This window comes from Pezoporus flaviventris, unplaced genomic scaffold, assembly GCF_033815535.1.
Source record: "Pezoporus flaviventris isolate CSIRO_AGI_PZ_B2104156 unplaced genomic scaffold, CSIRO_AGI_Pfla_v1 ptg000037l, whole genome shotgun sequence".
NCBI lineage: Eukaryota > Metazoa > Chordata > Aves > Psittaciformes > Psittacidae > Pezoporus > Pezoporus flaviventris.
Genome location: NW_026892585.1, coordinates 21,512,851 through 21,539,181, shown reverse-complemented (window position 1 = coordinate 21,539,181; position 26,331 = coordinate 21,512,851). Strand labels below are relative to the sequence as shown.

The following is a 26,331-nucleotide window of genomic DNA, read 5'->3' as shown; positions in this document are numbered from 1 at the left end:
AGGTAAAGCATTGGAGATAGGAAAATTGTAGCCTATATTTATTTTGCTAAGATTGGAGTTCTTAGTCTGTGTTAACATTTTTCTGTGTTGTGATGCATGATTAGCCCCTGGTCTTCAGATACTGTACAAGTAGAAGCATTTTGGACAGCAATCCCAGAGTAATCATAAGAATTCAGTACTAATGCACATGACAAAAGGAAAAACTGGCATGTTGTGTACTAAAAGAATCCAAATAACCAAACCAACTCTTGAGGCTCAAAAGTTCAGAGCAAACAGTTCAAACAAGATTCTGGTGGTTTTTACATGTGTACTTCGTTTGCTTTCAATTTGAACATAAGAAGGACAGGTAGCTGTTGGAGCAAGTCCAGAGGAGGGCCATTAGGATGATAAGGGGGCTGAAGCACCTCCCATATGAAGACAGGCTGAGAAAGTTGGGGTTGTTCAGCCTGAAGAAGAGAAGCTGTGTGGGGACCTCGTAGCAGCCTTCCAGTATCTGAAGGGGGCTACAAGGATGCCGGAGAGAGACTCTTCATCAGGGACTGTAGCAACAGGACAAGGGGTAATGGGTTTCAACTTAGGGGAAGTTCAGGTCAGCTATAAGGAAGAAGCTCTTTACTGTGAGGGTGGTGAGGCACTGGTTGCCCAAGGAAGTTGTGGATGCTCCATCCCTGGCAGTGTTCAAGGCCAGGCTGGACAGAGCCTTGGGTGGTCAAGGGTGAGGCATCCTTGCCTATGGCAGAGGGGTTGGAACTATATTATCTTAAGGTCCTTTCCAACCCTACCCATTCTATGATTCTATGAGCTCTTATTTTCTCTCTTCCCATCTTTCAACACTTCATCCCACAAGTATTATCTTTTTCTGGTAATCACTGGTCCCTTTAGAACAAGTGAATGTGGTAAAACAGTACTGACAGTGCTGTGGAACCAATAAGTGAACTAGAGGTGACTTCTATGAGGTATGATATCAAAGATGATCATAAAGTAAGGTCAGAAAGACATAAAATACTTCTATACACATACAGTGAAACTCATTTGAAATCTGGGTATAATTCACACGACTACTTCAATGAAATAAATGTTGCAACTATTGGCAGTGCTTCTTTTATATAATTTTTATTTCCTCATTTTGCTTCTATCAGTTTAATGTATCTGATTTCAAATTCCTGTTCCTTCTCTGCTTTGCTTAGCAGATCCATAACTAATCTTTTTAGGATGGTGTTAATGGTTGTTGCAGTATAAGAACAAATGATAATGCACAGGCTAAATTAACTTGGATACCAAAACACTTTAATCACACATACATGTGATTTTGCAACTTCTTTGTATGGTGTGAGATGTGGTGTGCTCCAGAGGAAAAGTCATGAGAATTAGTGGTGATGTTCCAACTCTATGTGTAGTCCTGGTGCAGGATTGTCAGGTGCCCTGGATTTTTTCCCCACTCTTATTCTGGATACTGAATGAATTGTCCAAACTAAAATGTAAGAGAGTAGTTTTACTGTTATTATTCAGAACAGTATTTAGTGGTTTGGATTAAAATGCTTAAGCATAAAATGGATGTTATAAATATAGTAGATCACTAAACTTTGAATATGGTACAATTTGTTAAGAAACTGTCCTATAATCTATTAATTTTTTTCTGTTGATAGGATATCTGGATCTTAATAAATTGGCACGTATTAGGATTAAATACATTTAAATTACATGTCAAGTTTTGATTGTAATTTAAATATGTCAGGTTTTGTTTCTGTATCTTGAGAGCGACATTGAATGAATGAGCTTATGGTGTATTTTTATTTATTTTTTTTTCAGACATTATTTGATAATCAGATCAGTGCTTCAAAAAAGGAAGACTCGGAAAGTATTAATAAAAATGATTCCTCAAAGAAGATGTCTGTTGAGAGAGTTTATCAGAAAAAGACTCAGCTTGAGCACATCCTCCTGCGTCCAGATACTTATATTGGGTCAGTTGAACCATTAACTCAGGTAAGCGTCACTAAGTTTAGTCTTAATAGTTATTGTTGTTTTAATAAGAAAATGATATTCTGGTTAACAAATAGTCACAACTCTACTTTTTTGAGTATTTTGAATTATCATGCTGGGAACTGTGGTCACGTTTATGTATGCATGTGCAGGAAGGGGGCATGAGAAAACTTTGTAAGCAGTGCTTGGTTCTCCTGAAAAAAAATGCTCAGAAAAATGTTGAAGTTCAGTGAAAACATAAATACACACCTATGTGTGTGAACATGCAGTTATGTGTGTGTATATATGTGTGTTTACAAGCATGCCTATACGCACACACATATATTTGTAAGTAACATTTGCTCAAGATCCAAAAGTGCTTTGGTCTGTTTAAGTAGAGAACAGAGAATTTAAGCCTCTTCTTGGGACTTTTTTCATCTGTTTTTGTGAAGTTACAGATTGCTTTGAACTTCACTGTCTATACTTGGAGTTCCCCACTAATCAGAAAATAATGGATTTTCGTTATGGAAGTCTTTGAGGGTACAGTTGTAATTTTTGCCAAACTTCTCCTGCTGCTTTTGTCTCATATGAAACCAGCAGTCAGATGGGAGGAGTACAGTTCTTGAGGTAAATAGATCTTAGAGAGTCATAGACTGGCTTACCAAGACAGTAAATATTTTAATTTTATTTCTTTTTACATGTAGTTAATGTGGGTTTATGATGAAGATGTAGGAATGAATTGCAGAGAAGTTACCTTTGTTCCAGGCTTGTACAAGATCTTTGATGAAATCCTTGGTAAGTATTTCTAACAATAATAATGCTTTAGCTTTATAGAGTACATACTTTTCTGAGTTCTCTCAAAGCACATTAATTCATATCTAAGTTTAAATCACATACTTAGAGTCCCATTAAACTGCAGTGCATGAAAATTTTAGTGCTTTCCAGCACTATAGAACAGTTTAAAGACCGTAGAGTTTTCAGTTGAACTTGTAAGAAAGTGTAAGTAGTTGTTACTTAATGTCCAAACTCTGTCATTCTTTATGATCAGTGTTGTTAAAAGAATTTTAATCTGCGAAGTTAATTAGGACCACAGTTTTAAGTAGCATTTGAAAGATTGTTCTTCTGAAAGAAGACAACTTAAAGTTGTCTGTTAACTTTGATCATTTCACGAATCATTAAAACTACCTCCTCCTCTACAGCATGATAGTGGTGGTGATGATGGTTCTTAGATGGATTTCTGGACTTCTCACAGTTTTAAAATGAATAAGTATTGTCCTGCCATTTAAGCCATGGCAACTCAGGCACAAACAAGTGATTTTTAGAAAATTCTATCCTAAGTCCAAGAGTCACTGTGACTTACTAGTTTATGATATTCTCTCGGTGACAGGCACACTGAAGACTAACCAGCTCTAGAGATGCGCAACATCTGAATAGCGTGCTGTCTGCTGAACTGATATTTTGGGTTAATTGACCAATGAAATCTTGGGCTAATCATTTTAATGAAGTTATGTTTTATGAATTGGAGGGGTTACATTGTAAACTAAGTAACAGTCTACTGAGGTCAACGGAAATTTTGTCATGACCTTCATTGAGTTCAAAAATTCTCCATACCTCCAAAACTGTGCTTTACAGCGTTGCTGTCTTAGAGGCAAAGTCTCTATCTTTGCCAGGTGGAAAAGACTGCTTTTTTATTATTTTTTCATTACTTGATTTGAAAAATATGGGAATAAATATATTTCATAATTTCTTTTTTGAGTGCTGCCTCATAGATGGCACAGGCTTTTCATAGGAGGGAGTCCACTTCCATCTTGTCCCACTCAAAAGGCAGATCATTATCATATCATTATCTTAGTACTGGATGGCTTATTGCTTCTTTATGTAGCACTGATAAGTGCTGGTTAGTGTGTGGTTTGAGAGTTAGGGGCCAGTGTAATAACGTGATGAAAATTGGAGATTGTAGCTGTGCTTACTTTTGAATGAAACTGCACTTAATGATTTTAGCAAAAGCACCTTGAAATATGATTTTATATTGAGATTCTTATAATCTATTAAAATATTGTCCTTTGGCTTTGGTTTTGATTTTGATCTGTTTCATGGTTGTTGAGGCAAATGCTGAAAATGATTGTAATGTGTTTTCATGGTTAATGACCATAACCACATTTCTGATTTCTGTTGTTTGTAGTCAATATACATTGGAGGCAGTTTAATTCTGATCAAATATTAGTTTCCAGTTATCTGGGTTTTTTTTGTTTTACCCTAAACTGTGTAAGCTGTTTAGGAACTGACTTACAAGTGTTAGTTCTAAGTCTCACAGACTCTTCAGAGATAAATTTTGCTGCAGTCAAAACACTCCTTAGTGGATGTGACTTCTTCAGGACTGTGTTCCAGGGACAAAAGGATATGTAAACTGATCTGGTGATGAATATAATTTTTGAGTATTTTTAACATACATAGCAGAATATATGTAGTGAATATCCAAGCAAGTACAAGAGAAGAGTTAAATACTCAGTTACTTAAGAAGAGTTATGAGAACAGGCTCACAAAATACATTTTTATATTTATTTGTAAGGCAGTCTAACTGCTAGAGATAATAATTACAAGAAGGTTGCAAAGAATCTTCTTCCAGACATTGAGTCATATTTATAGAATTCAGTAGTAAGGTACAGACTATACAAAGATACAGCAGATTAAGAAATACCTGGACCATTACAACTTGTGATGGAATAGGTATACAATCAATTTTACAGGTCAAGTAATTAATTATTGCTCCTACAAAGTGTTAATTTGTTCTAATTTGTTTCATAGTAAATGCTGCGGACAATAAGCAGAGGGACAAGAATATGACTTGTATTAAAATATCCATTGACCCGTAAGTAAAAGCATATTTTCACTTAATTTCCCTGCCAGTGCTATTGTAGTTAGGATGTGTACAAATGATTTTATGAAATAAATTTGTTAGGGTTTTTTTTTAAAAAACAAAATAATATTTTTGGAATCTTTTCCATTACCTTCCTATTTTAAGATGAAAAGGTAAATGAAAAGTGGTTAACAGTAAGTACTACCAATCTGAATTTGTAATAATTTACTTTAATTTACTTTCCTAAACCACTCATTAATGTTTGATTGAATGAAACTTAAAACCAGAAGATCATAAAATTCATTATGAGATGAAAGCTTGGCAGTACATAATTACAACCAGCCAGGTTACTTGAGAATTGTGAATCATGAATCAAGGATCATGAGGTTTTGTAACATAATTTTGCACCTCTTGAACTTCCATGTTAACTCCTTTACCATTAGGATAAGGTTATGTTTGAATTAGCTGTATCACAGTAAAACTGCTGATTGCATATATGTCATTACCACTGGTTTTCAAAATAGAAAATTTAAAGTATTTCTTGATGAAAAGTTCCATGTTAAATAGATGTTGATTGGGTTCCTTTAGTAGAACCTTTTCAGTGACATGTAACTGGACAATAAATGTTTTAGACACTTAACTTTCAACCCGGTCTTTAGGATAAATATGTCTAGAAGTAATTTTTCTTCAGTTTTTCAATGCGTTATCAGTTTCTGTAGACAAAATTGCTTTTATCATGGAGTGGGAGGGAAATGGTAACGTAAGTCTGCCTGACCTGTCCTGATGTTTAGCTCCCCAGTACTCCACACTGAAAATTCTGTGTGAGAGCTCCAAGTATTAACAATGCCAGATGTTGATGGATTTTGTCACCAATGCATAAAATAAGTTACAATATTTATCATAACTGGCAATTAATGGTTTTAAACAGATGGTAACTTGTCTGTGAAGACTTCAGTGAAACGTGAAAAGCCACTTCTCTAACCGAAGTATAATCCTGTCACTAAACTTCAGGATTCTCTTGCAGATCATGTTGATAGTGAAAGCTCTTCAAACAGGTTTTGGGGGGTTATTACTACTATGTAAAATACTGTCATGTTATTGAACGATTATGCGTCTTTTTCTAAGACATCGAGTAAGCACAAATACATGTGGTGTGGGTTTGTGTTTTGTTTTTTTTTTTTGGTTTTGCAATTGATAGAGCTGTGAATAAACATGGTAAGAATATGGTCTTTTTTAGTATTTTATGTAATTAAACAGGTAAAATGTATGCAGGAATCTGTTTTCAAGAGTTCATTAATTGGCTTAATGCCTTCACTATTTTATAGGGAATCAAACATTATCAGCATATGGAATAATGGAAAGGGCATACCAGTTGTAGAACACAAAGTAGAAAAAGTATATGTACCTGCTTTAATCTTTGGGCAGCTGTTAACATCCAGTAACTATGATGATGATGAGAAAAAAGTTACAGGTAAGATGATTTAACATGCCTTGTTTTAGTCAATTAAGCTTTCAGCTGTTTGCTTTTCAGTATACTTCTTGTTTTCTGTCTTCCTGTAAGAGATGATTACTTAGTCACCATTTCTATAGGTCTTTGTTAGAGTGAAATGACTTGAAGATGTTTTAATACCAGTATGTACAGAGAACTTGACATACAAGCATTTAAGCACTTATGCTTTTGAAATGAAGGGAAAAAATTAATCTAATATAAAATTAAGATACAATTTATCATTTACTAATTATTTACTAATTGTAAAGTAACCCTAATTTAGATCATGAATGTGAAAGTTAGTTCCGTTCTATACTACCCCATATATTTTGCCCATTATGATGTTTGGTTGCAGGGTGATTTGGATCTGATCATGACCTAATTTATAGCTGGATCAGGCTATTGAAGTCACTTGACTTTCACCAAGCAACTGGTAGATCAACCTAAGGGATGCAGTGGGAGCATCCTGGCCCTGGAGGGAGGAGCAAACTGCTCATTTTTGAGGCAGAAGCAGTTGCACCAGATTGGAAATAGTGTGAAATGCCATTTCTGGCATCCTTTGATAGCTGTATTGACATATGGCCCAAGAGCATTTTACTTTATTGGCATATTCTTGTATATCACAAAATACAGTTCTGCTGTAAAAAATTTACTATGTGTTGCTTTTTCAGGTGGGCGCAATGGCTATGGTGCAAAACTCTGTAATATATTTAGTACAAAGTTTACAGTTGAAACTGCTTGCAAGGAATACAAACACAGCTTTAAGCAGGTATAGAAATTATCTCAACTTTTTATTTCCTTTGCTGTAATTATAAATTTAAATTTTAACACATTTTCTGTATTTCATTAATATTTTATGAAATGAATCATTTAACATTCAAATGGATGTGTGAAGTTGCAGGCTTGTTTAGTTCAGTCAGTAAAATCAATACTTCTTGTGTATTAGATATTTATTTTTTTAAATAATGTTTTTCTTGGGGTTGTTAGGTGGCTAAAACTGAGAAATTCTGTTAAAAGTATATTCATGTGCATGTGAAAAGGAATATAATTGAAGTATTTAGTAATTGCTCTTATATAATTTGTCTAAAATTCTGTTTATCTATACAAACATGGAAACAAGTATCTAGATAATATTGTATAGTTTTAAGAAAAATTTTCCAGTGTTTGTCATGAGTTTCATTAGCCTAGATGGACTTAAGTGCACACTCTGCTCCCTCCCCATTTGAACTCATTTCTCATTGTTAGAATTGTTAGTTTACAGATCAAGGATCGAATGTAATCTGATCTACTGCGTATCGCTTTGAGATAGCCACCTTCCTGAAAGTTTGAAGAACTTTGGTAGAGTGTTAGATAACCAAAGTTCTTCTGGCTTTTGAGTCTTTCCCAGGTGGTGGCTTCCTTCTCTTTTTCTGAATGAGTAATTATTTTCTGGTTATGCTATCATGTCACTATAAGCAATACATTTCAATGGGTTTACCTGTCTCTAAAAATGTATTATTTTTCTCATAACTGCCAAAAAGCAAATTAATAGGGTTTGAGGGTACTTTTTGAAAATGACATGCTTTATGACTTGGAGTGCTACATTTGGGTACAAACTGGAACACAAGAGGTTCCACTTAAACTTGAGAAGAAACTTCTTCTCAGTGAGGGTGACAGAACACTGGAACAGGCTGCCCAGGGAGGTTGTGGAGTCTCCTTCACTGGAGACATTCAAAACCCGCCTGGACACATTCCTGTGTAACATTATCTAGGTGTTCCTGCTCCGGCAGGCGGATTGGACTAGATGATCTTTCGAGGTCCCTTCCAATCTCTAGCATACTGTGATACTGTGATTTTCCAGCATCTTCAAAATGTTGAAAGTTTAATGCAACTGAACTTTGGTATATGCTGTGAGTACGTGTTCTGCTTGGTCTTAGAGATGTTCCCATGTTCTTAAACAGGGTACACCACCAAGCATCCCAGCTCAAGTCTGAGCCAAGCTGGTTTGTCAAGAAGCATACTTTGGTACATTGTACTGCCACAAAGATTCTGTCTCAGAGACTCCTGAGTCTGCACGGGGACTAATAAACCTCTCTACACAAGTGTGTAGTAGATTGAAAGTATTAAACTGATGGGCAGTAAGGACTGTATCTAATTTAATCAGTGAGCTCTATTTCCATTAGAATCATATCCATCAGTGTATTGATACCTGCATATTTACAGAAATCAAAAATGTGCTGTCACTGATATGCAAGTCTTAGTAAAGCAATTAATTTTATGCCTAGTGTTTAACGAGAGGAAACCTCTAAAAGAAGTCTGAACTTTCTGTTGTGTAGCTGTTGCAATCCTAGCATAATTGGAAAATGGAACAGGAGGTGGATAACATGTATTGTAAACTAACATCTAAAATGTTTTGTTTCCAAAGACTTGGATGAACAATATGATGAAGACCTCGGAACCCAAGATTAAGCATTTTGATGGTGATGACTACACATGCATTACATTCCAGCCAGATCTAGCTAAATTTAAAATGGAAAAACTTGATAAAGATATTGTTGCCATCATGACAAGAAGGGCATATGATTTAGCTGGGTCATGCAAAGGAGTCAAGGTCATGTTGAACGGGAAGAAATTACCTGTAAGAGCCTCAATTAAAATATTTAAAGTGTACTAAGTATTTGATGCGAAGAACAGTAATTGTTATCTGTGTTACTGATAGGTAAATGGGTTTCGCAGTTACGTAGATCTTTACGTAAAAGACAAGCTTGATGAAACCGGAGTTGCGCTCAAAGTTATTCACGAAGTTGTGAATGAACGATGGGATGTGTGCCTCACCCTAAGTGAAAAAGGCTTTCAGCAAATCAGCTTTGTAAATAGCATAGCTACCACAAAGGTGAGTAGTTATATTGAATGATAAAAAATGTAAATGATAAAAATGTGTGCTAATGCTATGCCCAGTCAGGCATTTGCAAAAAAAAAAACAAATCAGGGTTACTAAAAATGAATACATGACATAATCCTTTGCATGAGAGGAGCTGGCAGAGCAATTGGATGCAATCAAAATACATTCATAGAAGTATTTCTGAATATGCACTAGTTTTTAAAACACTAGGAATCATTACCAGTAATAGTGATGTCTTATGTGAGTATACATGGTATTGACTAAATATAAAATGAACAGAACTATTTTATTCCTTGATTTTTAACTCCTTGTAGTAAAATAATTCTGAAATTAAGGTAAAAAAAATGTACAAACCCCTTTAAAGCTAGCACTAGGAAGTGCAGGGGAGCAAAAATGGCTTTTGATGTTTTTGAAAAATGACTACCCAGTGATTACTTTATGATGTATAAAGCTGGCCTGAAATGTTGCGTTTCATTGTCTTTTATTTGTTTTTCTATATAAAGGTATCTAGGTGTTCTCTGTAATTGTTAACAACTATAGTAGTAGTGAAATGATATCATAGCAAATCTTCAGTTATGATAAAACAGCAATATGCTCAGCATTCTAAAGCAATCTTAGTACTTCTCAAATTGACAGTAGCGTCAGGTGCAAGGCATTCACCTGAAAACAACTAGTGTAACTCATTTGTGCCCATTTGGTATGGTCCAGGTTTAGGAATCTGGCATTTGCCATGGTGAAAGAAAGTCTTTGTAATTTCTGCTTTTCATAAATTGCACTGCTTGAGTGATCTAACAACAGTCAAGCAATTTTAGTCATTGGTGAGACTGTTTTTGTGGTACATAATTTTTACTATATAATTTCTTCCAATGTAATTTCCCAGTGTTCAGTGGTAAGGGGCAAAGTTTATTTCATTGTAGAATATTTACTTTCTAAGTGAGCATTTTAATTAAATGCTTGTCTGATGCTTACCAAAACTAAGGCTTACAAACATATCTGGTAGTTGAAAGGTTAAAACTCAGTTTTAATTCAGGCCTCTTTATGCGACATGAAGAAGAAAAATAGCATGGCATTAAAGATGAATACAGTACATTTATGAAGAAGCTGGCATGGTAGAGAAAACAAATAATGTTCGATTTGAGGTTAAGAAAATGTATTTGAAAAAAATGAATACTAACTGACTCCTAAGTTAAATACGTTGCATACATTTACTCAAAAGGCTTTGAATTTGACTTTTTTGGATCAATTTTCACCCATCATGCAGTTACACATACATTGTTATATATTCTTTAAGAAAATTCATAGAAAAAGTACTGTGTATTCTTCAAAGGTAAGTGTTGTAATTTCTAGTTTTTCCCACTCTTCCGATCCATGCCTTATGTGTGTGACTGGATGTGGAATGTTCGGGCCGGTGAACCACCTCACCAGCAATTGATGTGCAACTACCCACTGATGAGACATAATGGCTAGTAACTAACTGCGTCAACTGCCTGTCCCCTTATCTGCTAACAGGTGAGGAGCTCATTTCAGCTGTCTTTTGGTTATTTATCACTGTTTGCTGAAAGCTTTTCATTTCTGTTTCTGGATAAATTTCACCCAGTCGTAACTTCCGTTCCACCTTTTTTTAAACTTGCTTCAAATTCCAAACAATTTTTTTTAGGTTGATGGGGGATTTTTTTAATTTTTTTTTTTTTGAGGGGTGTGTAGAAGATCAGGCAGCATGTTGAGGCACAGCTTCCTTCTTTTGTTCCTATAAATTTGTTACCATGGTCAGGTCCCCGTTTATTCACAATTTGCTACCCTAGCCACCACAGATTTTGACTTCAGGCTCTGAGATGGCATTGAATGAGTATTTGTAGATATTACATTTGTGCAGATAACCTTTATTGAGACTTGTATATAAACTGATTACACATGGTCTTCTCAAGTTCTGTTTTTCAAATAGCAGCTGTAGTAGAAATTATAGTAGAAACTTCAGTTATTAGCGTAATCTAATGATATTTTTTAAATATAGTTGCACTGCTAACTGTAATACTATCAATCATTTAACAGAAATGCTTAACTAATACAGATGCAGTGTCAGATTGTAGGCTTGGGTGGAGGGAACAAACCAATCTGTTAAACTTTGCTGGAGTTCAGCAAGAAATTCTAAAGCTTGACATTTTCAGATTTATGCTAAGAAAAAAAATATTAAAAAAAATGCAAAAGAAAATAGGATTTTATTTGTATAATTAAAAACTTCAAGCTTATAATTGACTTCTGAATTTGTCTGCTCATATGAACCATTTATCTGGCCACAGAATTTAAATATGGCTTACCTCACAATTAATTGAGGTTGTTGGCTATTCATGATATGAATAGAATGGATACAGGAGCCAGTCTAAGCTTCATTTCAAAGATTTTAGTTGTTACCGTTTCATTAGATGTCTGCATCCTGAAGTTTGCCAGACTGGGATTCAATCATAATTGTTACCTTCTGGGAAAAGAAGGGTATGCAGTTTTATTGTTCTTTTTCATAATACAGTAGTCATAATAATCACTGACAGCCCTCTAGATTTAGAGGGCGCTTTTCTTTTTCTGTCTCGAATCAAAATGTACTGACAGTTGGGGCAGTTATAGGCTGTTATGCTTCTATAGTGGGTAAATGTGCCACCTACTGGTGAGATGGTTGAAAGGTTACCAACTTTGAGCTCTGAACATCCCTCACTCGTTGCTACACACTAAGAATGGACACAGGAATGGGGAACTGTTGTAATAACTATTATCTTCTAAGAAGAAGAATTACTGGTAAGTAGCTGTTTTTTGCTATGTCAGATGTTAGTTTTAGCAAAATATTTGGAGTGCTAAAATTGTACCAAAAAAAGGCACTAAAGTTTTAAATACAAATATATACTGAGATATTTCCATAAGTTTTCACTAATGTGATGAGTAAAGTAATGCATTTTAAAATTGCCATTTCAAAGTGGAATGTTTTTGAAACACGTAATTTTATATTTTCGTGTAGTAGCTTTTCTTTGCAGTTTTGAAATGGATTTATTTTTCTTTAAAGTAGCAGGATGCAGGATGTCAGTGTTTCAGCTTGCACTTGAACTCTCCCTATGTTGAAACTCTGTCATCCATACGACACATGAATAAAAACTGTGTTTTAATTCGGGGGGGTGGGGGTGTGTGTTTTGTTTTTGTTTGTTTGCTTTTGGTTGTTTTTTTTGTTTGGTTGTTTGTTTTTTAAGAAATACCATGAAAAAATACTTATGCATGGTGTTTCTAAAACACATCAGTGGTTTGTGTTGCTGGTTAGCAGGTGACTCTAGAGACTAATAGAAACCACAGATGGTTTCTTTAAAGTGCAAGTACTTTGGAAATGACTAATAATATTTACCATCTTAAGTCAGTTTCTTTACCTCCTCTATTATTTTTTTTTATAAGTCTACTTTCTACATGAGGTTGACAACACAGCTTCTATCTCCTGTCAATTCAATCACTTTACATCTTCAGCCTACTGAAATGCATATTCTCCCTTAAAACATAGAATCCTAGCTTTTGGGGTTTACATGTTTGTTGTATGTTCTGTCTTTTCCTCTGTCTTTTTGCCTGCTGTTTTTTCTTGGTTTTGTTGTTTTCCTTTTCTTATTTCCTAGCCATCCTATACTTCCTTATACCCATGAAAAGCTTTTTTCCTCTCTCAGTTCTGTTTTAAAAGTAGCTTTAAAGGAGATACTTTTTTGTTTGTTTGCTCCCTAATGTTGAATGTCTCTGTAGATGTGTTTTATTTTGCCTGTTGTATTGCAAATTGATCCGAACAAGAGCCATTATTTAGTCCATATTTTTGCAAGGCATTAGTTGATAATAAGCAAAGATGATCTTCTGTGTAAAATAAGTGTTGAATTATATGTGTTTTAATTGTATAGGATGTGCCTGCATCACTCCATTCTTTGCTACAAGAATGATCTTAGTCATTAGAAAGATTTTAGTCAAACCTTCTATAGCAGTCACTAGCATTAAACGTTTTATTGTTATTGATACCTTTTTGTCTATAAAAATGAAGGAAGGCATTTGAATAATCAAAACTGTAAACAGTTTTCAGATATCCAGAGCTTTTTAGGACCAGTCATATTTTTGACATCTTTCCAAAGAAAGCCCACTATTTTACCTGTAAGGGAAGTTTTGTCATCTGGGACTTGTAAATATTTAAACATACTTATCACCATTGGTTTAGGCAATTTCAGTAGTCATTGGTCTATGGAATTAAAGATTACAGAGTACATACCTTCAAATATTAGTTGTTCTTCCTAATCTGGAGTGTTTCATCTATCATGCAAGTTTGTGCTGTTTTAGTCTTTACTTTTGGTTCTGATTCAGATTACTTCTGCATTGTAGTATATGTAGTATATGCCCCATAATTTCTTTGACATGTTAATCAGTAGTCATTGTTAGGATGGAGTTAGATCTATAGCAGGCTTTTTTTCTTTTACACAAAGCTTGTGTGAAATGCTTTTATTTTGTAAGCAATTTAATCTCAAATTTACTTGTCTTCTAGCAGCTTGGTTTTTTATTTTGTTTGTTTGTTTGTTTGCTTGGATGTTTGTTTTCCTTTAAGCTGGTTTAAAGTTTAAGTCCAAGGAGAATTGTAGCTAGAAAAGATGATAGCTTTGGGGCATCTCCTGAAGGTGTTCAAATCCTTAGTACTTTCCTATTTAGACTGAATTTCATCAGTAGTAAAACACCTATTTAAACATGGAAAATAATCTGTATTTTCATCCCCCTTCAAAGCATGAGTTAAATATTGCTTCAAACAGGTAACTTTTCTGACTTGTTACTTCCAAAGTTTAAGTACATAAGTAAGTACTTCTTCCTCAGGAGCTGCTGGATACATTGCCTCCACCAAAAGTTTTCTTGCAATAACGGCTTTACTTGAAATACCTAGTTGGAAAAGCCTTAAGCAAGGATAACCACTTGTTATCCTTTTCTCTAAGGTAGAGAGAATAAATGTGACAGGCACCGTGAATGTTTCACTTTCAGCTGTTACAGTGCAATGGAGGAAGAAAATCCTATATATTCTTTCCCTCTTTTTTTAGATTTACTTTGCACTGTGATGATGCAAGAAATTGCTTATAAGCCCTTTTTTTTATGTCCTTTCTTCTGCATTTGGGCATTAAGTGTAAGGGAGTCCAGCTGACTGCTTTTGTTTGCAACAAGAAAAGTGGCAACGTGATTATGTAGCTACAAGTTATTGCCCTGTGGTATTCTAAGGGGTTGTTTTGCTAGCTTGTGGTTAACTGCACGCTCTATATGCAGCTTTTGTTGCTACATCAGGCCTGAATTTGAGCAGGTTTAGCCTCTAGTGAGTTTTAAGGAGAACTACCCATCTCTTTAAGGTTACCTTGCTCTGTTCTGTCAGAGTTTTCTGGATCTTGATGTTGGCTGTTTGGTTTTGGGTCAAATCTAAGGCACAAATTGCTCTCGCATAAGCTAACAGAGTGGTAATTGCATGTATTTAGAGAGTTCTGTAAATACAGCTAGGAAAAGGTGAGATGACTTTTGGAAAGGGATAGGCATGGATGCTATATATCTGAGGGTGAACTCTTGAAATTTTATTTTTTAATTTTTTTATTTTTAGACCAAATGGGGAGACTTTAATTTGATGAAAGAATGAGTGATGTTTTCAGTCCGAGGTTATTTATGTACCTGTTCAGAACATGGCTTTTGACAGCCATGTGGTGTTGCAGGTACCATCTCAGTGCTACAGAGTAATTTTCAGAACAGCCACACTCTGTAAGATTTTTGTGTCTTGTTACAAACTGTAAGCATCTATGTTTGAAGTCTACCAAGCCCACCACTGTACAGTGAATGAAAGGTCTCCTGCTTATTCTGTTCCTTGTAACATCTGTCATCCTCACTTGTATGAAGACTGAATGACATGAAAGTGAAACTTTTAAGTCAATTTTTTTTTCTTATGCTGCGACTGAATTTGCATGACTTAACAAATTTAAGTGTGACTACAGGTTCTTTGTTAATACAGGTAAAAGCTATTACGAAATTAAATTTTGTTCCCCTAACCCTTTTTGTGTTTTTTTTTTTGTTTTTTTTTTCCTCTTTCCTCATCAAGGGTGGTAGGCATGTTGATTACGTGGTGGATCAGGTTGTGGGCAAGCTGATAGAAGTGGTGAAAAAGAAGAATAAAGCTGGAGTTTCAGTGAAACCATTTCAGGCAAGTAACTTTATATAAAAATATTTGAAAATATGAATGTGGTAATTCTACTGAATAAATGGGTTTTTATGTTTTCAACAGGTGAAGAATCATATATGGGTTTTTATTAATTGCTTGATTGAAAACCCGTCATTTGATTCCCAGACAAAGGAAAACATGACATTGCAGCCTAAAAGTTTTGGGTCCAAGTGCCAGCTATCTGAGAAATTTTTTAAAGCAGTAAGTATATTTCTTTTTTTCTGTGAAGCAGGAATTGACATGCTGGATCAGGTGTATGTACCTTATGTAGCAGAAGATTAATTAGTGCGTTATGATATTCTAGTGACATTAGCATACTATGAAAATGGGATGGAGGAACTGCTATTCATTCACTGACCTTAATTAATGGAAGCAGTGACTGTGCTTTGGCTGTTGGCCTGGATTTAAAAGTGAGCTTCACCTGATAAGCTCATTTGTTGGGGGATTATAGTATTTATATTGGTGAAATGCATTTGACTTATAAGACCTAAACATAGGCCTTGACCAGTTTTTTGTGTTAAAATATTTTTCTGGAGTTCAGAATACTTCTACCTTATTCTTTGAGATCAGTCTTATTCTCTTTAAATGAAGTTAAAGAAAGGTAGGGAACATGTCATGTTTATTCTTCCAGTATTCAAGGAAATGCAAAAGTATGGCTGTAGTGTTCAAAGTGATTGTTATTGTCAGGCAGAAAGTTTAGAGATTTTGTCTGTCGATGGGCTAAGAATTGCTATTCTAATGTATTAGCAGAAATACATGGTACTACATTTTTATGCAAGAAAGGAAAAGTAGAATTATGTTAGCCAGTAGCATAAATGGAACTCCACTAGTAAGGAGAATGGTACCACAACTGTTACACTTGGCATCAAAACTCAACTTTATAGTATTTTATTCTTCTAATTCTATGTTTTTGGTGGCATTCTTACGGAACTTGGAGGAAAAAAAACCCCACAATCTTGTATTAATTCTTCAGAATTTTTTATATATTTTTTTTCTATCAGTAGGTGTTAAAAGTGCAGCAGAATCTCTAATCAATGAGTGCTGTATTATGGGGGGTAATGATAATCCAAAGCTTGCAGTATTTTGCTCCACCTGTATTTTCTTTTGATGTGAAACCAGACCTAAAGCAGTTTTGGGTTAGAATTTTCTTATTTACATAATATTCTTATTTTACATTATATTTTTGCTGCAGATGTGTTTCTTAAAATTATCAATTTTATCAATGTTATCAACTTCTCAGGTGGTTGTTATAGAGCCATATTCTTATATGTTTTTGATTGTCTTTCAGCCATTTTCAGTCCTTTTGAAAGGAACTTTAAATGGTCATGAATATCCCATTTTTGCTGTCAAAGTCCAGGAAGCATATGCTTAGTTCCTAAAATGTCTTGCTACATCAATCATACAACATAGACAACCTCTTCTTATGTCTCAGTCCTCTTTTCCTCCTTCCTAATTATACAAGGGATGGAAAATAAGCTGTGTGAGTGTTGTATTTTGGTTTTGTGTGCATAAAATGCTAAAAAGTAAGATGTGTTAATTCCTGACCTTTATGAATGTCGCAGTTTCTAAAATTTAGAGGGCTTTGAGGAGTAGTTTGAGAGCAGTGGCAGCATTGAAATGTAAGAACCTGCTGTGTGAAGTTTTATTTTTCTCATGCACAATTCTGATCTATTACTTATAGGCCTCCAACTGTGGTATCATAGAGAGCATTTTGAATTGGGTCAAATTTAAGGCACAAACTCAGCTGAACAAAAAATGTTCATCAGTGAAACACAGTAAAATCAAGGGCATTCCGAAACTGGATGATGCTAATGATGCTGGTAAGAGCACTTTTTTTTTGATATCTTTAATGTTTCATAGATTTTTCACAGACATCATAGTTTTAAACCTGATTTTATTTTTCATCCTTATCTAAATTTTTAAATAAAGATATTTCTAGTTTTCTAAACTCTCTAGAGCTAGAATTAAAACATAAGTTTGAGTTTGATATTAGGAACGCTATCGTCTCCAGGAATTAATAACGGTAAACATAAGTGCCAGTATAGGTCCATATTGAAAGAGCATGTGTTTTTTAATTGTGGTTTCCAGCTAAATAGTGTTACCAATATCCTGTTTTGGATGTGACCTTTCTAATGTAAAAAGATCAGAATCTTTATAGGGTCACAAGCTGTAGGAAGTAGATCATATAGTGTGCAGACTTGAGGGAATAGTTCAAGAGATTTCTTTCATAAGACTTCAGCTGCCATTAGGTTGCTGTCTGGGAACAGAGGGCAAACTGGTATTCTCTACTGGTTTGCCTCCTAGTATATGTAGGAATTGGCATCAGCTGGTGTTTCTCTGCTGCCTAGTTACTGCTACATGGGAAGCAGGAATTCTGCACCTCCCAAGGAGGCTTACCCAAATGTTGGTTTTCTGAAGATCTGGTACATAATGTTTCTCACACTGAAGGCATTGCACATTTGGAAAGCAGAGGCATTCAGTTTCTGAATACAATGTGTGTTGTCATAGTCACACTTGGCCTTACTTTCTGAATGTTATATATACTGGCAAAGATGCTTTAAATTGAAGGATCACAAGTAATACATTTAGGAGAAAGTTCCTTAGTCCTTTCTTTTTAAAGACTGAAAGTACCATATGGATCCATCTGTTTGCTCTTGAAAATCAGTAGGAATTTTTTGCTCTTTTTTGCATAAGAGCTAAGCTAATACTGTAATCAGGAAGTCTGTCCTCAATAAAAAGCTGCTTTCATTGAGAAAGGGAAGGCAGAAGATGATACAGAAGAGTGACTCCTTCAGTGTGGCCGAGTGCATGTTGGTTGCTCTGCTCTTGAGAACTTAGCTCAATGAGCTTTAGTTAGTGACTTTATCTGACTGTAAGCTCCACGTTTCTTAATATAAGGGGAAAAGGAAGTTCTGGTGCCATGGAAATTCCTTAATGAGTACACAGACAAAACACTAGAAATATCAATCTTTCTGTCTTTGGGATCTTAGTAAAGAGGATTGGACATTCTCAGGGTTAGGTGAAGTAAGGACTGTATGTGCTCTTTTCTGTGTGTGAGGTGATGATAACTTCTAGGTCCAAAGAATTCAGCTCTGCTTTATGGATGTTTAGTATGGATGTGTATGTGTCTAAGCATATCACGAAGAGTTACACAGTCATAAATAGTCTTTTCAAAAGAATTTCAGACCTCCCCATAAGCTGGAGAAAAGGTTTAACTGATGCATGAAGAAACCTTTGTAGGGAAATTGCTTCAGGACATTCATACATGTTACACAGAGGTTATCTGTAATCTAGCAGCCAAATACAGTAGTCTTATTTGATGCTGTGTTTCAGGATAAATGTCAGTAAGGATCCCAGGAATTATACCTTCATAAGCACCCCAAATCAGATGAGGGAACAGGTTTGACTTTGGTTTCATATAGCAGGTGCCCAGTACTTGTTGGACTTGAAGTATTCCAGTGCAGCTGGGAGAGAACAGTGTCTGGCCACAGACCCCTCTGGCTTTAATTGTTCCTGTGATTTTTAGATTTATTTTTACTTTGAGAGTGAATTTATACCTGAGCTTCAGCATCCACAGGTTTATTTGGTGCCAGGTACCACTGATTTTTGAACCTATATTGGTTAATACTTAGGAATAGGAGAGAGACGAATCTGTGCAGCGAGGTAATTGCTGTAGATTTCTTTACCCACTAAGAAGAATGCGTCTTATACCTGGTCATTCTTGCTTTCTTGAGATCTTGCTGAGATATATGTAGTTCTATGGCTTGTTGGAGTAGAAGATACAGAAATGAAAGGAAAAATCAAGAACCAAAAGTAGGAATATAGGATTGTAAGGGAGCAGCTAGATTACTAAATCTGGTGAAGCATTCTTTGAAGCCTGCTAGTTCATTTATTTTTTTCTCCGAGTTCTTTAGAACTGTGTTCAGGAAAATACCAGGCACAGTATGTTTCCATGAAATTCTTCTGGAATGGATGCAATCATTAGCAATTAGAGTGCACCTGGGTGATAATCAGATGTGTCTTCTGACATTCATCTAGGGAAAAAAAAAGTTGCTCTCATATTCCAAAACAGCAGACTAGTATTTTTCTTGGTATTTAGATTCCACCTTGCTGATAGCATGGTAGCTATTGACACTTTTTGATATATTGTGAATAGATGCCTAATTTAGATTATATTAAGCTGTACATCTGATTCAGAAGACCAAAGATGTTGAATGTAAATTCTATGTAATAGGAAGTGTGGGGTTGTTTTCATCTACCAGGTAAAGGCAAATCAAAACACCTATTTTAAATGCTAATATATTCAAACCCATCTTTCAAACAGGAGGTGAGGCTCAAGGTTTTTGCAGTCTTTCCTATCACTTGGCCTTGGTAAAATAGCAAAACTGCTTAATGAACAGTTGCACCTTTGAAAAAGGGTGGGTTGCTTTTTGAACCTGCTTAATATTTATAATGTGAATTCAACTATTGCAGTTGCATTAAACAGAGTGCATATTTCATACTAGTTTTGAGCACACTGGACACACAGGCACTGAAATGCAGTGTGTCTTATAGAATCAAAATTACACTATTAGAAAAGATTTGTTTCTTCTGTTCAAGAAATTTCTGAGAATGTGTAATAGGTGCAAAAGTTCCGATCTTTTGAGCTTTTCTGTCAAGTTTTTCTTACAATTGCCTGGCTTCAGCTAATGGACAGTAAAAAAGGAAGCCTACAAAAATGTAATTTAATAAATTACTTATGAAAATATACTGTGAGGAAGGGGATATGCAGAGTGTGAAATAATTCAGTTTATATAACTCAGACATGCATAATGTATGTGTGTAAGAAATTTGCAGTTAGAAAAATGAAATGGCAAATAGACTGATGGGATTGATCTTTTTCTGTGCAGATGTGTGGGAACCATCATATAGGATGTGCCACCATTGCATCTCATTTTGTCTATTTTGTTCCTTGTCCATAGCTATCCATAGTGTATGCTCATTCTTGTGTAGGTTTAGTGACATGGAGGGCCATCCCTAAAAATAGAAATTCAGCCTATTTGAGTTACCTGACATAGAGTAGGAAGAATATTCATGACTGATTCAATTGTATTTCTATTACTTGAGTTTAAAATTACGCCTTCTGGATTTTTTTTTTTGCCTTGTCTCTCCTTCTCTCTGATCTGCAGGTGGCAAACATTCCTTGGACTGCACATTAATATTAACAGAAGGAGACTCTGCCAAATCTTTAGCTGTCTCTGGCTTAGGTGTTATTGGTAGAGACAGATACGGAGTATTCCCACTCAGGGGTAAAATTCTCAATGTTCGAGAAGCTTCTCACAAACAGGTAAGTAGTTTTGTCATCTCCTTTCAGCTAACAAATGGACATCTCCTGTTTATTTTTGTTTTCTAGGGTTCCGTGTTTGTATTTTTATTTTTAATTACAGTTTTGTGGCTGGGATTTTATAAGGTACCATCTACTTTAAAGGCTGGAAATATTAAGTGTAGTAATGCAGTACTAGGATGATAAAGTTCACAAATGCAAGGAAATTCTGTTATGACCCATAATAACATTTTACATGAATATTAAAAGAACCATAGACTTTTATATTCTCTCCATTGCCATGTGATTTCATTGGGTCACAATGTAAGGCAGTAGCAGCCAACACTACCTCTTTGCATTAGTTCTGCTGTTGTCCATAATTTGTGCATGAGTAGTGCTGCAGCTGCCCATAGAAACAGTGGAAAGAGGAGGCAGCTTTGAGAGATGACTTTCTGTAACATGCGCTTTTCTCACTGCCTTTCTGTCTGGGAGAGAGTGGTGTAGGCTTGAGAATTTGCGTGAATGGGATAGATATGAAGTCTGCAAGGGAGCTGGGGCTGAAAAGGTTATGAGGTTTAGGTAGGGGTGTGTTGAAAAAATGGCTATACAGCCCACCTAAAAAAAGGCTTGGATGTTTCTGAATTTCTGGTTATTATGCTGAGTGCAAAGATAACTTTTTTACGCAGATTATGGAAAATGCAGAAATCAACAACATCATCAAAATAGTCGGACTACAATACAAGAAAAGCTATGAAGATCCAGAATCTTTGAAAAGTTTGAGATATGGAAAAATTATGATCATGACAGATCAGGTTAGTCTGAAATTCACAGGTTTTAGTATAAAGAGCTTCTTAAAATGTGTTTGGCTGCAATTTGTTAGGTTACATTTGTGTGCATTATAACCTGTCTCTTCTGTTATACAAAGATGTATTCAGAGGAAATCCCTAATGTATGAGGTTTCTTTAAGGGAATAACTTATGTTCTTTCATTTACTCCCAATGAACAACTGAATTTAGCTGCATGGTAGATATCAAAGTCATAATAACATGCATAAACAAGAATGCTTTTGATAACTAAAAAATATATTGAAAATAAGGACAAAAGGGAACAGTAGATGAGGTAGTAATGCTAGAAAGTCAGGGAGAGACAAGAATGCAGGCAATTATTTTTGGATAATCTCATGAAGAGTGTGTCTGTTCAGATTTTAGCGGTGTAGGAATCCTATGCTTTGGATATTTGAGAAACTTTGTTGTTTTTCCCAGACAGGTTGAACTGTCAAGCATCTTGACACTAGTGAGAACGATGGGCCAGGCTTGGCTTTCTTCCGCAACGGTTTAGCTCCATGGTGTATGGGAGAGCTGTTAATCTGTCAGACAAAACATGTTGTAGGAAAAACACCTTTGAAACGCAATGGTGCGCTTGGTTTGGAAGAGCTTATTGGCACAGGGATAAAGCCATTCACAGGTGGCTGTTCCATACCCAGGTCCAGCTTAGAATCCAAATTAAAACTAACTGCTCCCCTATATGTTTGGATTTTTGTAAATAGATGTTGTTTTGAGGCATCCAGGCCAGTAATAAGGATTTTTGGTGGTTTTTCATAAGATTGCCTAACATTTTCATGTCCTAATTCAGGATCAGGATGGATCTCACATAAAAGGCTTGTTGATCAATTTTATTCATCACAATTGGCCATCACTGTTGAAACATGGTTTTCTTGAGGAATTCATCACTCCTATTGTAAAGGTAGGGGCTCTATTAATACGATTTTACATATTACTTAGAGTGCAACAGAAACATTTCTTTATTTTTTTTTGTTTGCTTTTGTTTTTTAAAGGCAAGCAAAAATAAGCAGGAACTTTCATTCTATAGTATTCCTGAATTTGATGAGTGGAAAAAGCATATGGAGAATCATAAAGCATGGAAGATAAAATACTACAAAGGTTTGTTTAAAAACAAATAAGTGAACCTCATTGATCTAAAAATATGTAATGGTGCTGTGAAGTTTTATTTATAGCTGTTTTCATGGTAGTATCTTCTGTAATGATTTTATAATATTCCCAGTAAATTAAAAGGGATAAAATGATAAAACTTGAATTTTGAATGTGGAGTAACTATTTCATTTTAATGTACAGGTTTGGGTACCAGCACTGCTAAAGAAGCAAAAGAATATTTTGCTGACATGGAAAGACATCGGATCTTATTTCGATATGCTGGTCCTGAAGATGATGCTGCCATTACACTGGTATAATCTTATAAAAGTGCTTCTATATGATATGCTTTAGTTTCCATTGTTTCTGAAAGAGGCATGTGAGGAATTCCTAACAGGATGTTTTGGGTTTTTTTGTGTATTTTGAGTAACTGAAAAAAATACTTTTGGAAGAGAATTAAGCTTTTGGAAACAATTTTAAATGTTGGAATAAGAACTTTATCCATGCTACAAAATCAGATCTACCTTCTCCTTATTAGCTTTGGTCAATTTTATGTGCTGTGGATGTCAAGAAACATTATGTTCAGACTTGCTTTTAAAGGCAGAACATGCAGAAAAGTATTCTGAGTAAGGCAATAGTCCAAACAAACGATGTTTTGCATGTGCTTAGGGATCTGTGTTTTGTTTCTGAGCAAATAAGATCAGGTAAATATTATTCATTCACTGAAGATATAGTGTGTATTATGTGTATTCATGCATGTGTTCTACATATATGAATGTGAAATCTTTTAGATATTTGTATGCAGGCAAGTACTAATGTTTCAAAGATAACTTTTGGAAGGACAAAGACTGGAATGTCTGGAACAAAACTGTTTTTGCAAGAAATGTTTCATCTTTTATCTACTTTATTTTGCAATTTTAATTGTAGATGAAGTTAGGGATGAAAATGGGTAGGGGAATAAAAATAAAAACAGGAAAATACCCGTCTTAGTCAAAACAAATTTTTCCTTACATAACAACTTTTTCTTGTTTTGTGGGTCCATTTTACAATGGTGTGTCTTTACTAACAGAAAGGTATAGTGTAGGTATCTGTTCTGTTGAAGAAAACCAGCTTGATATGTCAGAAATTATTTATACCACTCATTTTACTTCTGTCCAAGATGCACTTAAGTATAATCTATATATGTGGCTTCATATCCCAGAGAAGCGTGCTCACCAAGATAAAGGAGTCTGTATATTTGCATATACACTAAACCAATTGATGGAGAGACCCTGAACTCCCCAATTAAAATTCTGGGGTCTATTTCTGCAGATAGACCTCCGTATACCGGCTGATATAGGAGGCCATATAACCTGTTATGGCTGATCCTCACTGTTGTCCAGAATTATAGTCTGTCAATTTGGGATGAAGCTAGGAGCATCTACTGACTAGTACTGAAGCTGTTAACAGAAACTTCATGTATACTCCTATCCATGTTTTCTTTGCTGATAGGTATAATCCCACTCACTGGAGGGGACACAGTGCTGCATCCTTTTGTAGTGATAAGTTGTTGCTTTAAAGTGACGCCTTATCAGGAAGATGAAGGCCCTCAGTCACCTGGCCTAAACTCTGGTTTAGGCTTCTCATGCAGCATCAGTTTTGTTGAGTTGTCAGTCCTCTTAGGAGGACTAGGGCCAACCCCTCAAACAGCTACAAATTATTGGTATTCTATTGTGACAGAGCAAATGGGGCATTAAGAGGACAAGAGGAGTGGGGTATTTTTTCTAGTACCTTCAGTTAATTTTCATGATGACAGCTGGTTATATTTCAGCCTTAAAATTATGTGGGAAAAGATCCCAACACCTTTAAACTTGTTTATCAAAGGATAACTCTGAAGCGAGGAGAGGAGTAAGAATGATAAGATTTGCCTAAATGTGTGTAGATTTTTGGAAAGCAATATAAATTATGATCAGTAAGAGATCTGTCAGTTTAAAAGCCTTGTACAGCCATGTCTGAAAGGTCATGTGCTTGTACTGGTGGTCGTACATAAACATCAGTTATATGGATTGCCTTGTCCAAATCAGTATTCTGAATACTTGACCACCTAGTGCAGTACACTTAAAATTCTGACTAAAGTAACATCCATTTACACAAACACATATGTGATGATACTTTAGTGTATCTGCAATCTTTTCAGGCCTTCAGTAAGAAGAAGATTGATGATCGAAAAGAATGGTTAACAAACTTCATGGAAGACAGGCGGCAACGTCGGCTACATGGCCTTCCTGAGGTGAGTCCTAAATGATAGTAATAAATCTGGTGGGTGAGATTTAAATGTAATGTAGGCTTTTATTGACTAAATAATGTATGTTGTTTTTTCCAGCAATTTTTATATGGTACAGCAACAAAACATTTGACTTACAATGATTTTATTAACAAGGAGTTGATCCTTTTCTCAAATTCTGACAACGAGAGGTCTATCCCTTCCCTTGTTGATGGTAAGCTGATAATTCATTATTATGTGTTGGAACATTCCTCTTCATTTTTCTCAAACCTTTTATTTGTATTGGAAATCAATGCATTCCAGTAGTGAATATATTTTTTTTGTTATCATTTATGTGCTAAGGAATCTCCATATTTCTTCTGTGAGGAAGTTTAAGCTGTTGCTTTGCAGCCTGTTTACTTAATCAGACCTATTCCCTAGACCATACTACAAGTGCTTTGTTTCTAGTCAAGCCATCAGCGAAAGCAAGTCTAAGTGCCTATAATAATTAAAATTCAAGTCAGCAGCTGAGTGCAGATGAAGACGCAAATGTTTTCTCCCTTCAGTCTTATACCACAGGCAGTGTTTTAGTGGGTACTGACCTGTAATCTTGCTAGGGTTCTGTCAATCAGGTTTGCTAAGTCTCCCCTTGCAGTATCATCATTAAAAGAAGCAGCTTCATTTGTAAAACTGTCTGCAGACAGCATGAGCAGGAGTTCCTCCCTGTGTTATTGTCAGTATGCATATGCTTACCAGATACAGAAAAAAGGCCTCGAGGTTTCATAGAGAATTTAAAAAAAGGCACATTTAAGTGCATTTTCTCCACTTTCCAGTACTTTTTTATAGTGGAGGTGGTCAGCATTCTTGACACTAAAGACCTATAACAAATTTTTTTTTGCAGCAAGGGCTTTTTATATTTAGATAGTGGGATAGTTCATGAATAGATGATAGGGGTAGTAACTTCCTGGTAGGATAGATCTCCAGCTCTGCTGCAGAACGAGGCTGGGTTAGGTATTCAGGTATTCCTGTTTAAAGGAAATTCTCCAGGTCTGTTAAATTTGGTATATTTTTGGTAAGAAAATGTAATGCAGGCTCATTGTAAAGAAAATTCGACAGTACATATTTAAATAAAATGGAGATTGGAGTTACCAGGTTTGATGACTTCCAAACAGTATTTGAGAGAGTGAAATACATGTGAGCTGAATTTGTATTAATATTCTTAGGAAAAAGATTTTGCTGAGTAGACTGGAAAGAAGCAACTCTTGTGGAAGTTGTACATTTAGAATAAAGTTGTTGTTTGTTACAATGATGTATTATATACTGCATGGTATTGATTGTCTGAAAAGTTACATTTCCACTTTTTTGGTAACTTTCCATTTGGTAAGATATTTTTTATTATTTTAAAAGAACAGGGATATTAATCTGTTATCTTCTGTTAATATTATCGTAT

General features: G+C 35.3%; 1 protein-coding gene across 2 annotated transcripts in view; it reads left to right on the top strand.

Annotated features, from left to right (window-relative positions):
* TOP2B (DNA topoisomerase II beta) overlaps window positions 1–26,331 on the top strand; it is a 60,524-nt gene that overhangs the window by 16,168 nt on the left and 18,025 nt on the right. For both annotated transcript variants that reach the window (XM_061464955.1, XM_061464956.1), the window contains exons 2-18: window positions 1,810–1,983; window positions 2,664–2,754; window positions 4,765–4,828; window positions 6,142–6,287; window positions 6,977–7,074; window positions 8,710–8,922; window positions 9,004–9,177; window positions 15,290–15,391; window positions 15,473–15,610; window positions 17,091–17,229; window positions 20,578–20,735; window positions 21,398–21,523; window positions 22,344–22,454; window positions 22,546–22,651; window positions 22,844–22,953; window positions 24,816–24,908; window positions 25,002–25,116. In XM_061464955.1, coding sequence (XP_061320939.1) covers window positions 1,810–1,983; window positions 2,664–2,754; window positions 4,765–4,828; window positions 6,142–6,287; window positions 6,977–7,074; window positions 8,710–8,922; window positions 9,004–9,177; window positions 15,290–15,391; window positions 15,473–15,610; window positions 17,091–17,229; window positions 20,578–20,735; window positions 21,398–21,523; window positions 22,344–22,454; window positions 22,546–22,651; window positions 22,844–22,953; window positions 24,816–24,908; window positions 25,002–25,116 — 2,158 coding nt within the window. The remainder of the gene's footprint in view (window positions 1–1,809; window positions 1,984–2,663; window positions 2,755–4,764; window positions 4,829–6,141; window positions 6,288–6,976; window positions 7,075–8,709; window positions 8,923–9,003; window positions 9,178–15,289; window positions 15,392–15,472; window positions 15,611–17,090; window positions 17,230–20,577; window positions 20,736–21,397; window positions 21,524–22,343; window positions 22,455–22,545; window positions 22,652–22,843; window positions 22,954–24,815; window positions 24,909–25,001; window positions 25,117–26,331) is intronic.